The 17,788-nt window shown below is 38.6% G+C and overlaps 1 protein-coding gene across 3 annotated transcripts; it reads left to right on the top strand.

Annotated features, from left to right (window-relative positions):
- The first annotated feature begins 835 nt into the window (after nt 1-835).
- Nucleotides 836-16,644, top strand: LOC138051739 (uncharacterized). Of its 3 annotated transcripts, none has more exons than XM_068897995.1 (6): nt 836-986; nt 1,978-2,074; nt 7,650-8,727; nt 9,317-9,376; nt 13,627-13,716; nt 15,975-16,644. In XM_068897995.1, the coding sequence occupies exons 3-6, from the start codon at nt 7,672-7,674 to the stop codon at nt 16,026-16,028; spliced, it is 1,260 nt and encodes a 419-aa protein (XP_068754096.1). In that variant the 5' UTR covers nt 836-986; nt 1,978-2,074; nt 7,650-7,671; the 3' UTR covers nt 16,029-16,644. The 3 variants fall into 3 exon arrangements, with proteins under 3 accessions (XP_068754096.1, XP_068754098.1, XP_068754097.1); XM_068897997.1 differs by having other exon boundaries at nt 850-986; nt 7,650-8,139; XM_068897996.1 differs by having other exon boundaries at nt 850-986; nt 7,650-8,196.
- The last annotated feature ends 1,144 nt before the right edge of the window (nt 16,645-17,788 follow it).

Below are 17,788 nucleotides of genomic sequence, written 5' to 3'. Positions count from 1 at the left end.
ATGTTAATGACTATTCTGCATTTAAATTATAGAATGGCCATCGTGTAATTTGGATACAAAATACCGATTAGAATAACAACTGATCATGAATTGTATCGCGGATTAGATTATATACCGCGAAGTATACACCTAAATACTGCGTTTCCGTTGCCTGTACTCTTATGACAGGCGTGGTGTCGCAGCGACTTGTTTTGCAAGTAGTACACACGGAGCGACTTCTCCCAGAGACCTGTCGCTGGGATTTATCGTTTTAATGTGTCTCGGCCTTAACACTAGGATCACATGTGGCGTTATGCCAGTATGTCTAATGGCATTACACATTAAAACACGCGGTTTCATCGTTTTTTGAAGTCACATGATAGGCGACCTTTCTTTCCGTACCTTATGTTACATCACATTTTCTCTGAAGCGCTCGAAATTTTTATGTGCCTACACAGCACTCTCACACTTCGGCTCTATTAGGCTGCCGCCTCGTCAGCCTCGCGTCTTCGCTCGGATGACTCGTTGGTAATAACACCTTAACTTTATCCCGAATTAGATATGTATTCTCGAATTATACACCGCGAAGAATATACATGTTACCTAAATACAGTACTGCGTTTCTGTTGCCTTTTACTGTTATGCATATGAATCATTAAGGATATAACTATTATTGTTCTAAAGACATTTGCATCACTAAGAATATACGTTACGTCGCATCCCAAAACTAACATTGTCATTTCCAAACTTTGAGAATTAAGAGCTTTCCCAGGGATTCCATAAACCCCACTAAGTTCTCATACCCAGGGGCATTTAGTTTCATAGCTACAGGATGAGGGCGTATTGGAATTTCAGGGGGATTATATTTCTGTGCGAATGAGGGCGCCCTGGAAGTCATTTCTTTAAGGCCTTCTGACCAAAAACTGCTCAAAAAAGACACGGCACATTCTAAAATACAGCCCAGATTGAGTCGGCTCATCCAGTAAAGAAAAAAGACACAACAAGAGGTATGTGCAACTTAAAATATTACGGACGTGAATTATGTTGAGAAAACATCTTGCAACGTTAGATGGACACCTCACTGGAAAACTCAGTTACCTAGTATGATTGCTGAAATGTAGCGAAATGCCATAAAGATATATTTTCATGCCGTAAAATCTACTTTCAGACGAATCCTCAGTTTGTTTAGCAGGGGCTACTTCGGGAATATTGACTGAAAGTGACCAGTAAAATGTATTCTCATTTGGCAAAATATATTCTCATTCGATAGAGTATGCATTTTCATTTCAAGCGATAAATACACCTTATTGAATGGTTTAGCATATGATACGAGCGGATATTTTGGGAGCTGGGTAGTATTTTTTCGAGCCCCGCCAAAGGGGCGAGCAAAAATGGGCGTTGTTTGATGCTGATAGCTCGAGAATGAGAGAACGAGACCTTATGATGTATCATATACTACCTATTCAAGGATTTTGAACCAAGACACCTCGTTGTTTTATTGAACGTGTTAGGGTAACTAAAGATGAATAGGAAAATAGGTGAAGAGAAGACCACATTACGTTCATCATATTCTTTTGTTTGTGTTAATGCTACCAAGGTCAAAAAAGGCTTTTAGAAATGGGAGACTATATTTGCGTTACTCATATTTCAAGGTCACGGAAGTGAAATCAAACGAAAAAAACCCACAGTGATTCAAGCAATCAATTTATAACAAAATGCTCATTCTATGTTTTTCCGTGTTAAAGATTATTAAACGATTATTAAAAAACTGTGTACGATGTTCTCAATGTATTTGTTTCTTGCCCAATTCTCGCTTTACGTTGACAATCTCCCCGTCGCCCCCCCCCCCCCACCCTCCCCCAGTAGCTGATTGATTTCAATAGTTTTAAAGTGGTAAGACTCAGATATACCACTTAAGTGATCTGAAGTGGATATAAGCACTACTTCTAAACTGAATGTGTCACAAAAGTTAATGACTATTCTGCATTTAAATTATAGAATGGCCATCGTGTAATTTGGATACAAAAAACCGATTAGAATAACAGTAGTAGATTCACTCGACTCATCCACTAAAGAGAAAAGACAACAACAAGAGGTATGTGCAACCTAAAATATTACGGATGTGAATTATGTCGAGAACAGAACTTGCAACGTTTGATTGAGACCACACTGTAAAAGCTCTGTCGCCTAGTATTGTTGCTGAAATGTAGCAAAAATCGATGAAGAATTTTTTTTTTCAATAGATTAAATATATAATACTTCATTGGGAGGGACGGCGTACTACATTTTCGCAGAAGTTGGTGATGTATCGGAAATCGAACGAGTGAACGCAGGGATTGAGATCTCTGATACAAGCAATAAGTGCCAAAATGCTGTGCAAGTACCAACCCATTGATGTACTTTGTTTATTTTATACATATTGAGATTCCTCTTTTTATTTCTTTATATTAGTTTAGCGTACAGTTCATTCAAAGTAAAAGTGAAAACACTGCTTTCACTTTCAAAAAAGTAGCTCTAAGTGAGTAAAAATTAGGTCAAGTCTACAGATTTTGAAACAAGCTCGTGAAAAATGGATCACTTCAAAATTTAAAAAAAAAACAGTTAGTGTTTAGCTTGTTGCTCTTTCCTTCCTTTTTTGGTTGCTTGCCTCGAGCCTGCAATGCTTTTTGAACGAGATGTTTAAACTCAAGGTCTTTCATTTTGTTCGTTCGATATTTACATGCAGGCTTTTAAGTGGTGGTTGAAGGTTGGAAAAAAATACTCTTAGATTCGTCTCCGTCTTTTCTTATGACAGTTATTATAAATTCACTCAAAAAATCATTCAGCTGCTTTGGCAGAATCTCTTCCAGTTTTCTCTCCTCATTTTTTTTTTTTCTTTCAAAAACGCCATTAAAATGGAAATAATGCGTCTTCAAAGACGCACTAAACGATTTAGTTCGTCCAGACGTATAATGCATCTGTCGCCCGTCCTTAGACAGGACGAATTAAGTGACGAACTAAAAGACGCATTAAATTAAATTGCCCAAAGTCCCCCAGACGTACTATACGTATCTAGTGTAAAAACGACCATTACCGCACGCTTGGACATATTACTCACAAGTGGTTTTTAACAACTGATTACTCGAGTGGGCCTTTTATATGTTTTGATCAATTTAAAACCGATAGAATTTTGAATAATTATCTCACACAAACAATGGACAACAATGTTACGCGTCGCTTGTTTTTCCTTTTTTGTTTGGCTTGGCTCGGTTTCAAACAGAAATGCCATTTATTTTATTTAACCCCACCGTCTTACGAATAGAAAAGTACGGAGCCCTGTTAGTGCCACCCGGGTGTGCGTATACTTTTTATTTACTTCTGGCGAGACTTTTTTACTTTGGGTATGACTCTTGTTTTTACTTGTGTCAGTGGTGCGACTTTTTTTTGCTGGCGCGACTTTTTTTATTTGGCGCGACTTTTTTTACTTGGCGCGACTTTTCTTAATTTGGCGCGACATTTTTTGTTTGGCCCGACTTTTTTATCTGGCCTGTCTTTTATGCCGGCGCCTGGGTACGGACCTTATGTATCCCTTATTATAGTGTAATAAATATTGTAAGCAATAATCCTATAAACCCTTGTATACCCCTATATACCCTTGTATACCTCTATATACCCTCAAGAGAGGATTAGGTGAGAGAACGGATCCCCCTGCTCCATCATAGTTTTTTAAAAATCTATTTTTAGTTTAAGTTCTCGTTCCCAGTGCCGCGCTTAACTAAAGTTTCTTTCCGTTATTACAACTGGCAAATCAGGGGCCTGTGTATGGGGGGGTGGGGGGGAGGGGGATCTGCTCGCTTACCTCATCCTCTTCATACCCTTGACTACCCTTGTAAACCCCTATATACCCTTGTAAACATTTGTATACCCTCGTATACTCCTATACTGCCTATATACCTTTGTGGACTCTTTATACTCTTGAATACCTTTGTATACCCGCATAAAACCTTGTATACTTTTGTGTGCCCTTGTATACCTTTAAGTGCATTTCTGGACATAAGTACCTATATATCCCTTACAAAAAGTTAAAAAGCGTTTGTAATTGTGTCGGGGTTTGTAGTAAAAGATGCTCTCTTGCTGGACCGATGTTTTTGATAGTGTCGCTAAGGTAGTTAGGTAATCCAGTGTGCCATACTGGGCATCCATATTCCATTATCGGACCGTCTAATAAAGCATCAAAAAACTGACATAATAACTTCGGTTTTGAAGCCTGACTTTCGGACAATTAGTAAGATACACAAGCTTTTGGATGCTTTCGTAGTTTTTTATCAATAACGCTCGAAACGTTGGCTTTCAAATTTCTCTATGGTGGTCAATATGAGATATCAACCCACTTGACAAACCCATTTCTGTACTACAGGACGAAACTAGGTGATGGAAAGTAGTGAAACTACCTCCTGTGGCGTAACGAGGTCAAGCTGCCAATTATATTGTAGAGGAGAACGAGATCTTAAGTGGAATGGCAGTTGCCAACTGCATAAATCACGCTTTTTCGGGGTATACTGAGGTATACAAGAGTACACACAGGTATACAAGGGTATAGAATGCAAGGGTATATAGAGTATACAAAGGTATATGGGCAGCATAGGAGTATAAAAGGGTATACAAGTGTTTACAAGGGTATATAGGGGTTTACAAGGGTAGTCAAGGGTATGAAGAGGATGAGGTAAGCGAGCAGATCCCCTTCCACCCCCCCCCCCCCCCCCATCAGGCCCCTGATTTGCCAGTTGTAATAACGGAAAGAAACTTTAGTTAAGCGCGGCACTGGGAACGAGAACTTAAACTAAAAATAGATTTTTAAAAAACTATGATGGAGCAGGGGGATCCGTTCTCTCACCTAATCCTCTCTTGAGGGTATATAGAGGTATACAAGGGTATATAGGGGTATACAAGGGTTTATAGGATTATTGCTTACAATATTTATTACACCATAATAAGGGATACATAAGGTCCGTACCCAGGTGCCGGAATAAAAGACACGCCAGATGAAAAAGTCGCGCCAAACAAAAAAAGTCGCGCCAAATAAAAAAAGTCGCGCCAAACAGAAAAAGTCGCGCCAAATAAAAAAAGTCGCGCCAAATTAAGAAAAGTCGCGCCAAGTAAAAAAAGTCGCGCTAAATAAAAAAAGTCGCGCCAGCTAAAAAAAAGTCGCGCCACTGACACAAATAAAAACAAGAGTCACGCCCAAAGTAAAAAAGTCTCGACAGAAAAAAATAAAAAGTATACGCACACTCGGGTGGCACTAACAGGGCTCCGTAGAAACGACCTGTGTTGTCTTTAAAATTCTCGACCAACGTGCAGACTACCCTGAAACCGATCGAGTAAAAGACTTAATCTAATGAATTGCTTTTACCGGTCGAGCGGTAAAAAAGGACAACAATGAAATAGAAGTAAGTGCTTCGCGCACCGCACTTTCACTTTGGCTACGCTTAGAAAGAAGAATGTTTTGTGGGAAAACATTTGGCTGCCGCACTCTGACCATTCCGAGTGTGACATCCAAAAAAAAAAAATAAGAAGAACGAGAATGTTCTTGCACACGACTTTGTTGACAAAACCCTTTGTGAAGAGCGTGTGCCGCCTTTCAATTAGGGTGCTATTGCCAGATTGCCACTTCACATTAGATCTTTTGATTGACAGTCACCGATTCATTAACGAGTGCAGTCGGAATTCCGTAATCTTTATCTATTCAATAATTATTCCGCGCATTGAAAAACTGGGCTCTGTAAGTACATGTCGCCCAAGACAATAGCATTCTGGGCGATGATACGTCAACTCAACAACCCATGCAACGGTGTTCAAATTACAACCGGCGTACTAACTTTGCGAGGGGGCGTGACTGTCAATGAAATTCGCACACCCTGATTGGCGGATAATTTGTAAAAAAAAAACTTTGTTAGGTGGCCACGGTAAGGAGCGTCGCACCGTAATAAGTAAGTAGACGCAAGGTCTCACTTGCGATGACTTGCGTTTCGTTTGGCCACGGCTTTTAAACGGCTAACCTGCTACGAGAAGCCAAAAGCCTGAGTAATACAGAAATTCGGGAATATATTCTCCCGTGATGCACCCCTTCGGACTTAAAAAAAATAGAATGAAAATGAAATAAAATCAATGAAGAAAAATGACTTGGGGATAACAAAAATTTTAAACTGAAACGGTGATGGCTAGCAACTGCACACCTGTCACCCACCCTGTGAACGAAAACAGTTGGTTTCATTTCAGTTTTTTATCGGTTTGATTTCTTTAACTCCTGCCTGCCTGAAAATAAAATAAAATAATCCGGCATGCGGCACGGAACATTCCAGTTACCTTGTTAAGTTTCTTCGATTACTCATTTTCATATCCTTCTATCATTCAATTCAAATGATCTCTTCCTGTAAAAAGTCATCTCTAAAATTGACATTGACGACATAATATCATTCTTAGGTATGAGGAAAATCATCGTTGTTACTTAAAGTGTATTTTTGTTTAGTTTTTAATGAAAACTCGAAGCATTCTGAAATCCTATCGTTGAAATAAAATTTGGTGGATCGCTGGTATTTGGTTACAGATAAGTTTCCATTTATTAGTTCATTAATTATTAAAATGTCTCAGGAAATCATTCAGCGAAAACTGAAAGCATACTCCTCGCTGTGTTTTTATTTTTGCCCCACGGTCGGTTTCATTCTCGCAATTATCTCTTACACCGTTAAAATTTTGAATTTCGTTTTTAATCTATAAGAACCAGAGGAACAATAATGCAGCTCCGGATATTGTATTTTGTCGTTTCTAATTCTTGTGACAGATAAGCAGATATTTAATTATTAAGCAATTTTGTGGCTTCCAAAGTTATGAGTGTCACGTTCTTGGTTGTAGTAGGTCTTAAGTCATAGGTCTCAGTTTTCTTGTCACCCGCAACGCAGCCAAAGTGAAAGTGCTCCGAAATTGAGGGTTTGCTTGTATTCAAAACCTAATGCTTGTCAACATAATATATATGTGCGAGCTTCTAATTAATTTTTCGAGATGATTAAATATTTAATTGGAAACAACTGCACGTATTCGTTTTACATTAAAAAAGCTTAAAAAGGAAAATGAAACATCACAGCAACGTCGCAAGCGAACTCAGGATAAAAGCTAGTTTACCTCCAAACAAGAATTATTGCTATTTTTATTCTTTTTTTAACGTTTGATGCAATGGATAACCGCGATTTGCTTAGCATACTTAATTGCCGGTGGCAGCAGAGTTTTTTAAAAAGCAAATAAAAAATTAATAAAGTTTAACTTAAAGTCATCTTGCTCACAATTTTGTACTTTTAACCTTGAAGAAGCCGCCCTACAGATAATTTGGAGTTTTACTGCCATAAGAATCAACCGCACCCAACAGGTTCTATTCAGTTTCACTTGCTTTACACTTCAGGATTCTTCATACCTGCACTGTTAGCTGATCACGACATCGAAAGCTCACTTTTTAACAAGTGAAAGAAAAGTGAAAAAAAACCTTTATTAATGTTGTAACACTACCAAGTGCTTCCCTTTAAATAAAGTGTTAATTTTGATTACTTACTTACTTAGTATCTCATTAATCATTTATTTAATTTAAGAAAATCGTACACCATCGGCTGAAGCTAATAAAAACTGATCTCCCTATATTATTGCAGAATAAACGTCGATGGTGTCAAAATGTCCTCTCAGATTGCACCAAGAGATTCTTGCATTATCAGTCTCTGTGACAATCCTTCATCGATTTCAGCCCAAACCGTGACAAACGAAAGGTCTTTAGAGGAAGCTGGTCAAAGGCAAAAAAATGCTAACGAGGAGAACCTAACAGCAATCGATGATCTGTACAGACCAGTTTTGAAAGTTATGAAGTTGTCGGGAGCTTACTTTGGAGCCACATCTCTCGCCAATGCGGTGAACTCCTCTCGTCCAAGATGTCATCTTTCCCAATTGTATTGTGCTATCGTTGCTGCGGGATTGTGGTTTGATTTTGTTATGCCTGTGGTCAGCGCTATTTTAGGGGGTAACATCTATCTTCATATCATGTTTATCAGTTGGTGTCTGCTTGTTGCACTTCTCGGGACGACGTGCTTAATTGTCCTTCCCTCAACTGCAACCAGAACGTCTCGTTTTGAAACCTTCATCCGGAAGGTAATCTCTCTCGACATTGAAAGACCTTATCTAGAAAAGGTCAAATCAAGGTTAAAGGTATATTTGATCATGTTTTCGATTCTCGCTATTGCTTCTGTCGGGGGTGCTTTTTTAACAGACCTCCTCTTGGAAATGAACATTGCCAACGCGTGGCCTTGGAAAAAGTGGTTTGTCTTCAGAATTACTTCCCTTATATTTCTCACTTGTAGTATTGGGGTTTGGTTTTTCCCGATTCCCTTGTTTTGCGCAACTTGTTTAATTCTCGAAGCATGTTTTGATGATTTGTACAATCTATTGTCACCTCAACATCCAAATTCTTCCCACTCCAATCTACTCAGCATAGAATCTCTGAGACAACAGCATCAGAATTTGTGTCAACTGGTGGAGGCTGCTGACAGCTTGTTTTCTCCTCTTCTCCTTGAGATTGTTGGGTTTTCTATTCCCGTGATGTGTTTCAATTTTTACCAAGTCGCTCATTCCCAGAACAAGAAAGACTTGGCTTTTGTCATCAGTGTTTTGTTCTGGCTTCTGAGTTCAGCAACAATCTTAACTGTTGTGTTGATAAACGGGTCAAAAGTCAGCGAAAAGGCAAGAATTTTAATTCAATCATCTTATATTTTCATGTTGTAAATGAAATTGTTCAGATACCACCAATTCATTTTGAGCCTTGAATTTACTGGATAGGTAGACAACTTAGCTCACTTACAATCAGAGGTTTGGTCTATTTTTCAAGTATGACTAATATTTTGGTCCACTGCATTTCTGAGGCAACTGCGAAAGACTTAATTATGACTAACAGTACAGTCGGAATTTAGATCAGGCTTGTTACAGTGCACTAGAAAGAAGCAGTCGAGATCGTCTTAGGGATTTCCGTTTGAGAAATGCAGAGACCGTGCGTCTTCCCCGACTCTCTCCTTCCCTGTAGGAAATTTGTTTTGCAAGGTTCATTATATGGTTTGCCAAAACGAATCAAAAGAAGACGTATAAGAACTCGTATTAAGTGACTTTTATTCAGTGAGTGCGATAATTCATATTACCTGCCAGTTGGCTTAATATCTTATAAAAGCAAAAAGAGAAAGTATTTTGGATGTGGGAATTTATTCAGTTAATGATAACAATAATGAAGAAAAAAAAAAGATTTAATACACAACAATTTTTTTTGTTTGTTTTCCTCCAGATCCACGCAGTTCAAAAGATTTTGCCAAAAATGCCAGCTGCAGCAGAAGAAGAAGGAAAGGTTGAGTTATTTTACTTGATGATACCCAAAATTTCCTCTATTAAATGTAGTCCGGTAGCAGAAGAAAGCAAGCCAGGGTTTATTCCTTTGGTGTTGTCCTTCTGTCAGCAAATTTCTTGTCACTGAAAGATAGAACAGATGCCTAACTATCCGTTTAACTAACTCAAAAGCAATTTTTTGAAGTACTGGATTACCTAATGACAATCGTTGCATTTGGTGTCGAATCGTATATAGTGGATATATAGGTCACTAGGCACTCAGGTACCGCCTGAACATTAATAGGTGATCTCCGAGTTCATGTCTGCCTCCTCTTCAAAGTGCGAAGTTTTTCTTATGAAAATTAGTTTAGAAATTAGTTTAGTAAAGTAGATCTAATTACCATCACAAAAACTTCGCACTTAGACTCACTTTGAAGAGGACGCAGTCATGAACTCGGAAATGGCCTATTTCGTACTCCCACTAAATAACTGATTTCTTCGTTTTTGGTTGAAAATGCTGCTCTCGGTGCAAGTGAAAAAAAAAGTGATCTGGTTTAAAAGGAAGATGTATAAGGGATTACAAATTGCAATTGAAAGTGCTAAAATTATTGTCAATTGTCACCCAAAGACTGAATTTAATATTCCATGTGCTCCTACCCATAGTACACTTGGAACTTATACTGAACATACGTCACATACACTACAATCTCTCCCTTCCTTTAAATGAACTATTCACTGTTCGTTTGTCACAAAATAGTACTGCTAAGAAATGTATCTAATGACACCCGCCTAGACTTGAAATATAAGTGGAAAAATATAAGTTTAAACGTCGTCAAAAAAAGTACAACTCGCAATAAGATAACTTCCAAACATATATAAAGAGAAGTCTCAGTCACATTTATAGTCCTTGAGACCATCAGGCACACGGCTAAACCTTGGTCTCAAAGAATAGTGATGACGCCAAGGTTCCTGCTTCTCGTCTGGACATTCGACCCGTTTGATTCAGCTTCCACTGCCTCCTGTTTATGCTAATGGGTCTCTGTTTCTTCTTGTCTTGTTCCTTTTTTTCCTTTTTATCAGCGGTTTTCGTTTTCGAACATAAGATTCCTTTTGGTCTTCTTACTCAACATTGTCTTCTTTCCGTTTCTTCTTTTCTTTTAATCTCCTTTTCATTTCAAATTTCCACTATATTTCCATCACCTTTCCTTGCTTCATCTTCAGTATTAGGTTTCTGATATTTTCCCTCCCCATTCTCCTCTTTTGCTCTCTTTCTTTCTCTCTTACTCCTCTTTCCTTCTTTACTCACATCCTTCTCGTCCGCAGTTCTCGTCTCCTGATCGATCTTCTTCCTCGTCATTATCCTCTTTTGTTTTCAGTTTGTTTTCTCTCTTTCTCTGCTTCGCTTCCGGGACGTAATCTCCCAGCCTCTACATCTTCTTTCGAGTTTCTCCTATCTTTCTTTGTTTTCTTTCCTCTTTTAAGCTTTTGGCCTCTCCTTTTTCTTCCTCAAAGTCAGTTTTTTTTCTCTTCCACTTTTCCCGCTTTTATTTTTTCTTTTAATATTCTTTTCTACTATCTTGTCTTCATTCATTTCTTCAACATTTTCAGGTTCTTCCTCTTTACCCTTTCCAACCAAAGGAACCATAGCTTCAGTCTGATAGAGGAAGTTGAGAAAAAGTTACAAGAGCTAGAGCAAATGGACATTATTGAGAAGGTGCAAGGTCCAACACCTTGGGTCAGTCCGATTGTTGTAGTCCCAAAACAATCTGGGGAGATTCGTTTGTGCGTAAATAGGCGCAGACCCAACTAGGCGATCATTAGAGAAAGACACCCTGTCCCAACGGTGGATGAGGTTCTCTAAGATATGACCCAAAGCAGCGTGTTTTCAAAGTTGGACCTTAAGTGGGGTTATCATCAGCTGGAGCTGAGTGAAGAAGCTCGAGGGATAACAACCTTTACAACACACGCTGGTCTGTACCGTTATAAGAGACTAATGTTTGGGGTAACATCTGCTGCTTGAACTATACCAACATACCATACAACATGTTCTTCACGGATGTGAAGGTGTACGTAGCATTTCTGATGATATCATTCTTCATTCTAAAGATGATCGCGAGCACGATGAGAAGCTTGAAAAGTTGCTGCAGAGAGTGCAACAAAGAGGTTTAACCTTAAATAAAGAGAGGTGCATGTTTAAAATACCCCAGTTAGAGTTCATTGGATACCTCCTATCTACACGCGGCATTGGCCGTACAGAATCAAAGGTTGAAGCAGTGGTCAAGGCAAGAGAACCGAAAATTGCAGAATATATTAAATTGAAAGCGATGGATAAAGAAGGTGAGAAAGGCAAAAGAAAAGACAAAAAGGTAAAAACAGACAGCGATCAAGCAGGAGAATGGCACTTTTCTAGTATGCTGTACTACTGGCTTAATATCACTGTCCACATGAATCTTAACTTGATATCTAATCACTCAACTTGCTAACCCCTTCAAAACATGCTTGATATTTATCATGTCTTGGGTACTTACAATATTAACGTGAAGTCCCAATCTGAGAACCTGCAACTCTGTAGCTGTCTTTCTGCCCAGTATTGGCCTGTCTTCATTGCAAATGACAATATTTAAATTCAGCAGCAATTTCCTTTCCGGCTACACTCACCACTGCCTCAAATTTTCCAAGAGTGTCTAATCGTTCCAACGATCCGTGAGGGTATAGTTTCTGGATGGATCTCTCAGGCTTGCACTTTTTACCTTTGGTCTTCAGCTCTTCCCATGTCTTCTGATCCACAATATTACAAGAAGATCCCGAGTCACTGAGTACACTTTTAATAACCACACCATCAACTTGCAAATCAATAGTTTCAGATCTGTTTCCTGTGCCTGATTTCTTGAATTCTATTGTAAAGGCATACTCATCCTCCTCACATTCCGTGTCGGTTTTTAGACAGTTAACTCCACCACGTTCGCTCTTTTTCTTTGTCTCGCTTTTCTGTTCTTGTTTACGCTTAGATGTCTTGCAAACGGAAGCAAAATGTCCCTTCATAAATCACTTCGCACAGGTCTTAGATCTTGCCGTACAAATTTGGTCACATCGGTAACACTTCGTCTGATCCCTTTTTTACAGTAGAGTCCTTTAACTCCTTGCCTTTGGTAGCGTTAACACTGACATTTCTATTTGTGTCGTCCTCAATTTGCCTCGCTTGTGCCTGTGAAAGTTTCAGGGATCGAGCAATCCTTTGTGTTTCCTCCAGAGTTAAAGCCTGGCCTTTTATTAGAGGTTTCCGACGAAGCTGCGTAGACTTGCATTTATCGATGATTTGATCCCGGATTTGATCCCGAACTACAAATTGATCTACTGTTTCGAGTTCCTCTTGCTTCATCTGGCGAAAATGTGACGCTAATATGGTATGTTTACTTGAGGTGTAAAATGTGCATCAAGTGTTCGCAGCGCAGCTTTATAGTCGTTGTCGGTTTCACCTGCGGGTGCACCAGGATCGGTCAGAGTCTCAAACACTTCTTGCACATCCTTACCTGCACAGTGCATGCAACAGTAACGCTTTCTTCCGAGTAGCTGCAGTACTTCCTCGACCATGGACATAAAATTGAATAGCTTTCTTCCATCGACGCCTTAGTGTTCCCACATTAGCTTGTGCTATCTCCTTTGCAATCGAACGGAGGTATTCCGCGAAGATCATCATTAATCGCCATAACTATCGCTCAAATCTCTTCAGGGCACTCATCAAACTGTTTCTATCCTCGATGGCAATTAAACGGATTTAACCCTTGAAACAACAGATTTAACTCGGATCCAACTACAACATGAACTGTTTATTCAATATTCCATGTGCTCTTACCCATAGTACACTTGGCACTTATACTGAAGATACGTCACATAAGCTACAGTAAGTAACCTTCTTTTTCGCTTTCAAAAAGGTTTAACTTAATCCTGACATACCTATTACGATCACCGGTACCTCTTCTAACGTGGAGACTCGGTGTAGTCTGGACGGCCAGGGATCTAAGTTGCATTCTTGTAACAAATACTGCGGTCGAGGTAGACACCGATATTAAAATTAAACAAGAAGTACATTAACACGATAATTAGAATCGAGATTTTTTAGTTGAATGAGTACAATCATTTGGTTTTATCAAACCTGCGCCATAAATATTAATGAATAACCATAAGAAATACATTCGAGCTGAATTTTCGAGCGTTCGGACCTATCAACCCTTCGTTCTGAACAAAATCAGTTATTAGTTATTTTTCTTTAAGGTGCTGCTTCTTATGATGGACCTTCAAGGCGAACCAAGAGGCTTATCTATAGGAGGACTGTCTGTAATTACAAAATCGCTTTCTATATCGGTAAGTATAATTTTGCTGATGTGATCAGCTCCAAATCGCAGCACTCAGTTACATTCACTGCAGAGTCCCTATAGTCGATCAAGACAGTTCAAAGTTTTCGTTTAGGCCGGAGGCCAGACGTTTCGTCCAGTTGTTTACCATTTCACACCCGGTACTTTGACAAAATAAATTTGTAGATTTTTTGACTTCTTTTGTTTCATTTGTTGTTGATTTTTTTTTTCTTACCGTAGAGTTCCGATATAGTAGCGACCCTCGTTACTTTCGGAATTAGCAGCCTTTGGGGGTCGCTACTTTCGGGGGATCGTTACCTTCACGGGGTCGTTACCTTCGGGAGACAAAAATCGCTTACAAATGGAGCTGGCGCGAGCTTTTTTTCCGAAATAAAAAAGGAACACTGTAAAATAAAAAAAAAAGAACAGCATTTTATTTGCATTCCATATGTATGGATTGTGTTTCATAAAAAGAAGATAACAACGATAAATGCTGCAAAAACTATATAAAAAACGGTATATAGTTTTCAATTTCAATTTGAAGAAATGTTACTGCTGTTAATACGAAATTATACTTGTTTACTGTAGTTCTTACATCGCTACATCAGTGCACCTATGTCAAGGACGAATGGTGGCATAAGGCTTCCCGTTGTTGTAAATTAAAGTGCTTTATCGTGAACAATTTGTGACACGGCACGAACATATTAGTGTGCATTAAAATTCTGACTATTGATCGACAAATTAATGGTATACGGTACACCATTGAAAAAAACTTGGTCCCGCTACTTTCGGGGGAAGCGGTACGTTCGGGTTGTTGCTACTTTCGGTATTTACTAGCGGCCACTAAAAATTGACGTTAATTTCGGGAAAGGAAAGGAAAGGAAAGGAACTTTATTTAAGTGTCTAGTCGTTCTAGCGCTGGAGCGCTAATTGGGGACACTGTAAACTGAAATGAACAATGAAAGTAAATCAAGTCAAATGTTGGTTTTTGAGGAGAGGGGAAACCGGAGTACCCGGAGAAAACCTCTCGGTGCAGAGTAGAGAACCAACAAACTCAACCCACATATGACGCCGAGTCCGGGAATCGAACCCGGGCCACATTGGTGGGAGGCGAGTGCTCTCACCACTGTGCCATCCCTGCACCCCCAGGGGTGCAGTGCTCTCACCACTGTGCATCCCTGCACCCCCGAAAGTAATGGGGTCGTTACTTTCGGGGGATCGTTACTATCGGAACTTTGCGGTATGTCAGGAAGCCATGGGTTGAAGAAACACAAGACAGTCACGCTCAATAAGTCCTCTAAAATAAGTGGAATGATCGTTCTGTTGACATTTCATTCACGCGATAAGCTTAATTTTTTTTCTCCAAACTCAAGAATGTAGAGGTAAAGTAATTTATAGGGGATCCAGGCCTCCTTGATGGTTCACTTTCAATGCAAGGCACTTGCAATTGACCTTACAACGAGAAAAAAACTCTGTCTGGTACTCTCATTATCAAACCCTGTACTGCTCGTAGTCTAATCTCTCGCCGGTCTTTGTGGCAGGTCTGTGTTTATGGATATCTATATGTTTTTGGCAATAAACGAAAGCCACATATGCAAGACGTGTATAGCTTTTCTGAAATAAAATCCATTTCTCTTAAAGTTTTAAACAGGGCAATCCTTACGTTTCCTCGAGCAATCGCAGCTTACCGTATTTACTCGATAAAACGCCGCCCTCAGTTAAACGCCTCATGCAGATGGCAGGAAAACTACCAATGAACGCCGCCTTCGAATAAACGCCGCACACAATCAAATGAATGCGTCGTTTATTCGAGTATTGTAAGAAAGAAACAAGTACACGTTACAACTCGGTAATCTAAACAAGCCTTGGAAATTTATTTTTCCGTATGACAACGTTTTACTCTGCAACTGACCATTCTTTGCAGCTCTTTCATCAAGCTACTTTTTTCAAAACAATTTCAATGCATATGTGCAGTTCCATTGTCAAGGCTAAGAATTTTGGCGGTATAACAAGGCAGATCTCTCTCTGGAACTCTGAAGATGTTTCTCTTTTTAAGAATATTTACAAATGAACTACTGTAATTGTTGTCAGTGACACAAGAAATATGATTTTGAATAAACGCCGCATAGGTCACGCTCAAAATTAGTAAATCGAGCAAATAGGGTTAATTTTTTTTGTATAAGAGAAGGCCTGGCTTGTTTAAAACTATTTAGAAGCGTAATTGTTATGTTAAGACCTAACGGTTTAGGTTTTTGTTGTCCTTTGCAGATTGTTGGAGTGATCATTTCATACGTCGCTGTTATACTGTCTTTGCCAAGCTAACTTAAAAGTCCTTAAAAGTAAAGCGAAGATTCAGCGTTGACTAAAGGAGACCAAAGGCGGAGACAGGAAGTTGCTTTCAAATTATTTAACCACATTCTCTTTTGAAAGAAGCATTTGCAAAAATGAGGTTGGAAAAAATATATTATAATGAATCATATGTAAACCGTGTTGGATCATTGTACTTCATCTAGATGGTTGTTCTTTTTTTTTTTTATTCTTTTGTCTACCATTTTTTTATTAAGTACAATTACGTCAATATACGTAAAGTTCTCTACACTCTGTATTCAACGATACTTTTAGTAAAATGGCTATTTTATTATTCACTTATTTCTGCTTGACAAATGCGTTACAATACAGTGTGACAAAACCAGAAGTCTCTCTACAAAGAAAAGTTCTCTGAAGCCGGCAAATTATTCCTAAAATATACTTTCATTAAGACTTAAGCTTGTTGAATCAAACTCAGTGTTAATCATGGCTAGCGGTTATGCTTCTGGGCTCGTTTGCAAAACGTTGCCCAATAATTTAATAATATCCTAATAATAATAATAATAATAATATTAATATTAATATTAATATTAATAATAAATACGCCAACATGGCGGCCGTTTACAGCGTACATCTTTGATATTGGACATCCACGTTACGGTCAATTGACACCTGTTCAAACATCAGCTGACCAGTACAAGTCACCATAACCCTGGCCCGACTTTAGAGCTCATCGAGGTCAGCTGTACTGGTTTTCGATTGGATCGCAGGCTCAAGTCCGGTTAACTTACTGTAAGAATAAATAACCAGGGAGCTTTTAGGCTTGACTAAATCTATTAACATTAAACAAGTATTCGATGAGGGTGCTCTTTATATGAAGTGATAGATAACCAAACCTATAAATCAAAAGCGAAAAGTCGCCATGATGAATTCTTTTCCAAAATAAGCAACCTTGACCAGCCTTAAAGCAGCGTGACAAACAAGGCAAACGATTGTTATAAAGTAAAGAAAAGGAAAAGAAAGGAAAGTAATTTCTAGTCGTTCTAGCGCTGGAGCACTAAATGGGGACTCTATAAACTGAAATTAACAACTAACTCAAATCAAGTCAAATATACTTCTAACAGTTCCGCCTTACCGCAATATAAGATATCAATTCACTTTTCAGACATCTTGAATTTAGCTACCATATACCTGTAATTTACTATACTCTCTATTTCTGTTCAATAGTTTGTTTTATTTTGTAACTGTATACCTTTTTTTTCCTTTAAAATAAAATAAGACAAAAAGAAATTAAAAAAAAAAAAAAAAAAAAAATTGGGGAAACACCCTCTCCTTGAAAGGGATTGAAAATTTCACCAGAGTACAGCTGAATCAATTTGATTTGATTCCAGGGGGAGACCTTATTTTTAATATCAAATTACAATATTCAGTGGGGATCAGTGAAGAGGAAAATCACTGCTAATAGAGTAGTGGATGGGCTATTAGGCTTTGTAATATCAGATTTGCTTTAATAACTTTATTTCAATTGCCATTTTTAATCGTGTATTGTACCCCCTTGATGGTGCCAGAAAAACACAGAATTGTCATCTGCATGTCAATTGCTTTTGAATACTTTTTAAAAGTATTATGCTCTGTCTAAACTATTTCAGATATTAGGCTGAACAAGATTTGCATCGCCCAAAGTAGAGACAGATTTTTAAGCATCATGGATGCTATTGGGGGTGATGTTGTATCTGAAATAGTACTTCATTCACATGCACATGATTCAGGCAGTG

The sequence above is a fragment of the Montipora capricornis genome, chromosome 6, assembly GCF_036669925.1.
Source record: "Montipora capricornis isolate CH-2021 chromosome 6, ASM3666992v2, whole genome shotgun sequence".
NCBI lineage: Eukaryota > Metazoa > Cnidaria > Anthozoa > Scleractinia > Acroporidae > Montipora > Montipora capricornis.
Note: the sequence above shows the minus strand (reverse complement) of the source record. Positions and strands in the feature narration are given on the sequence as shown.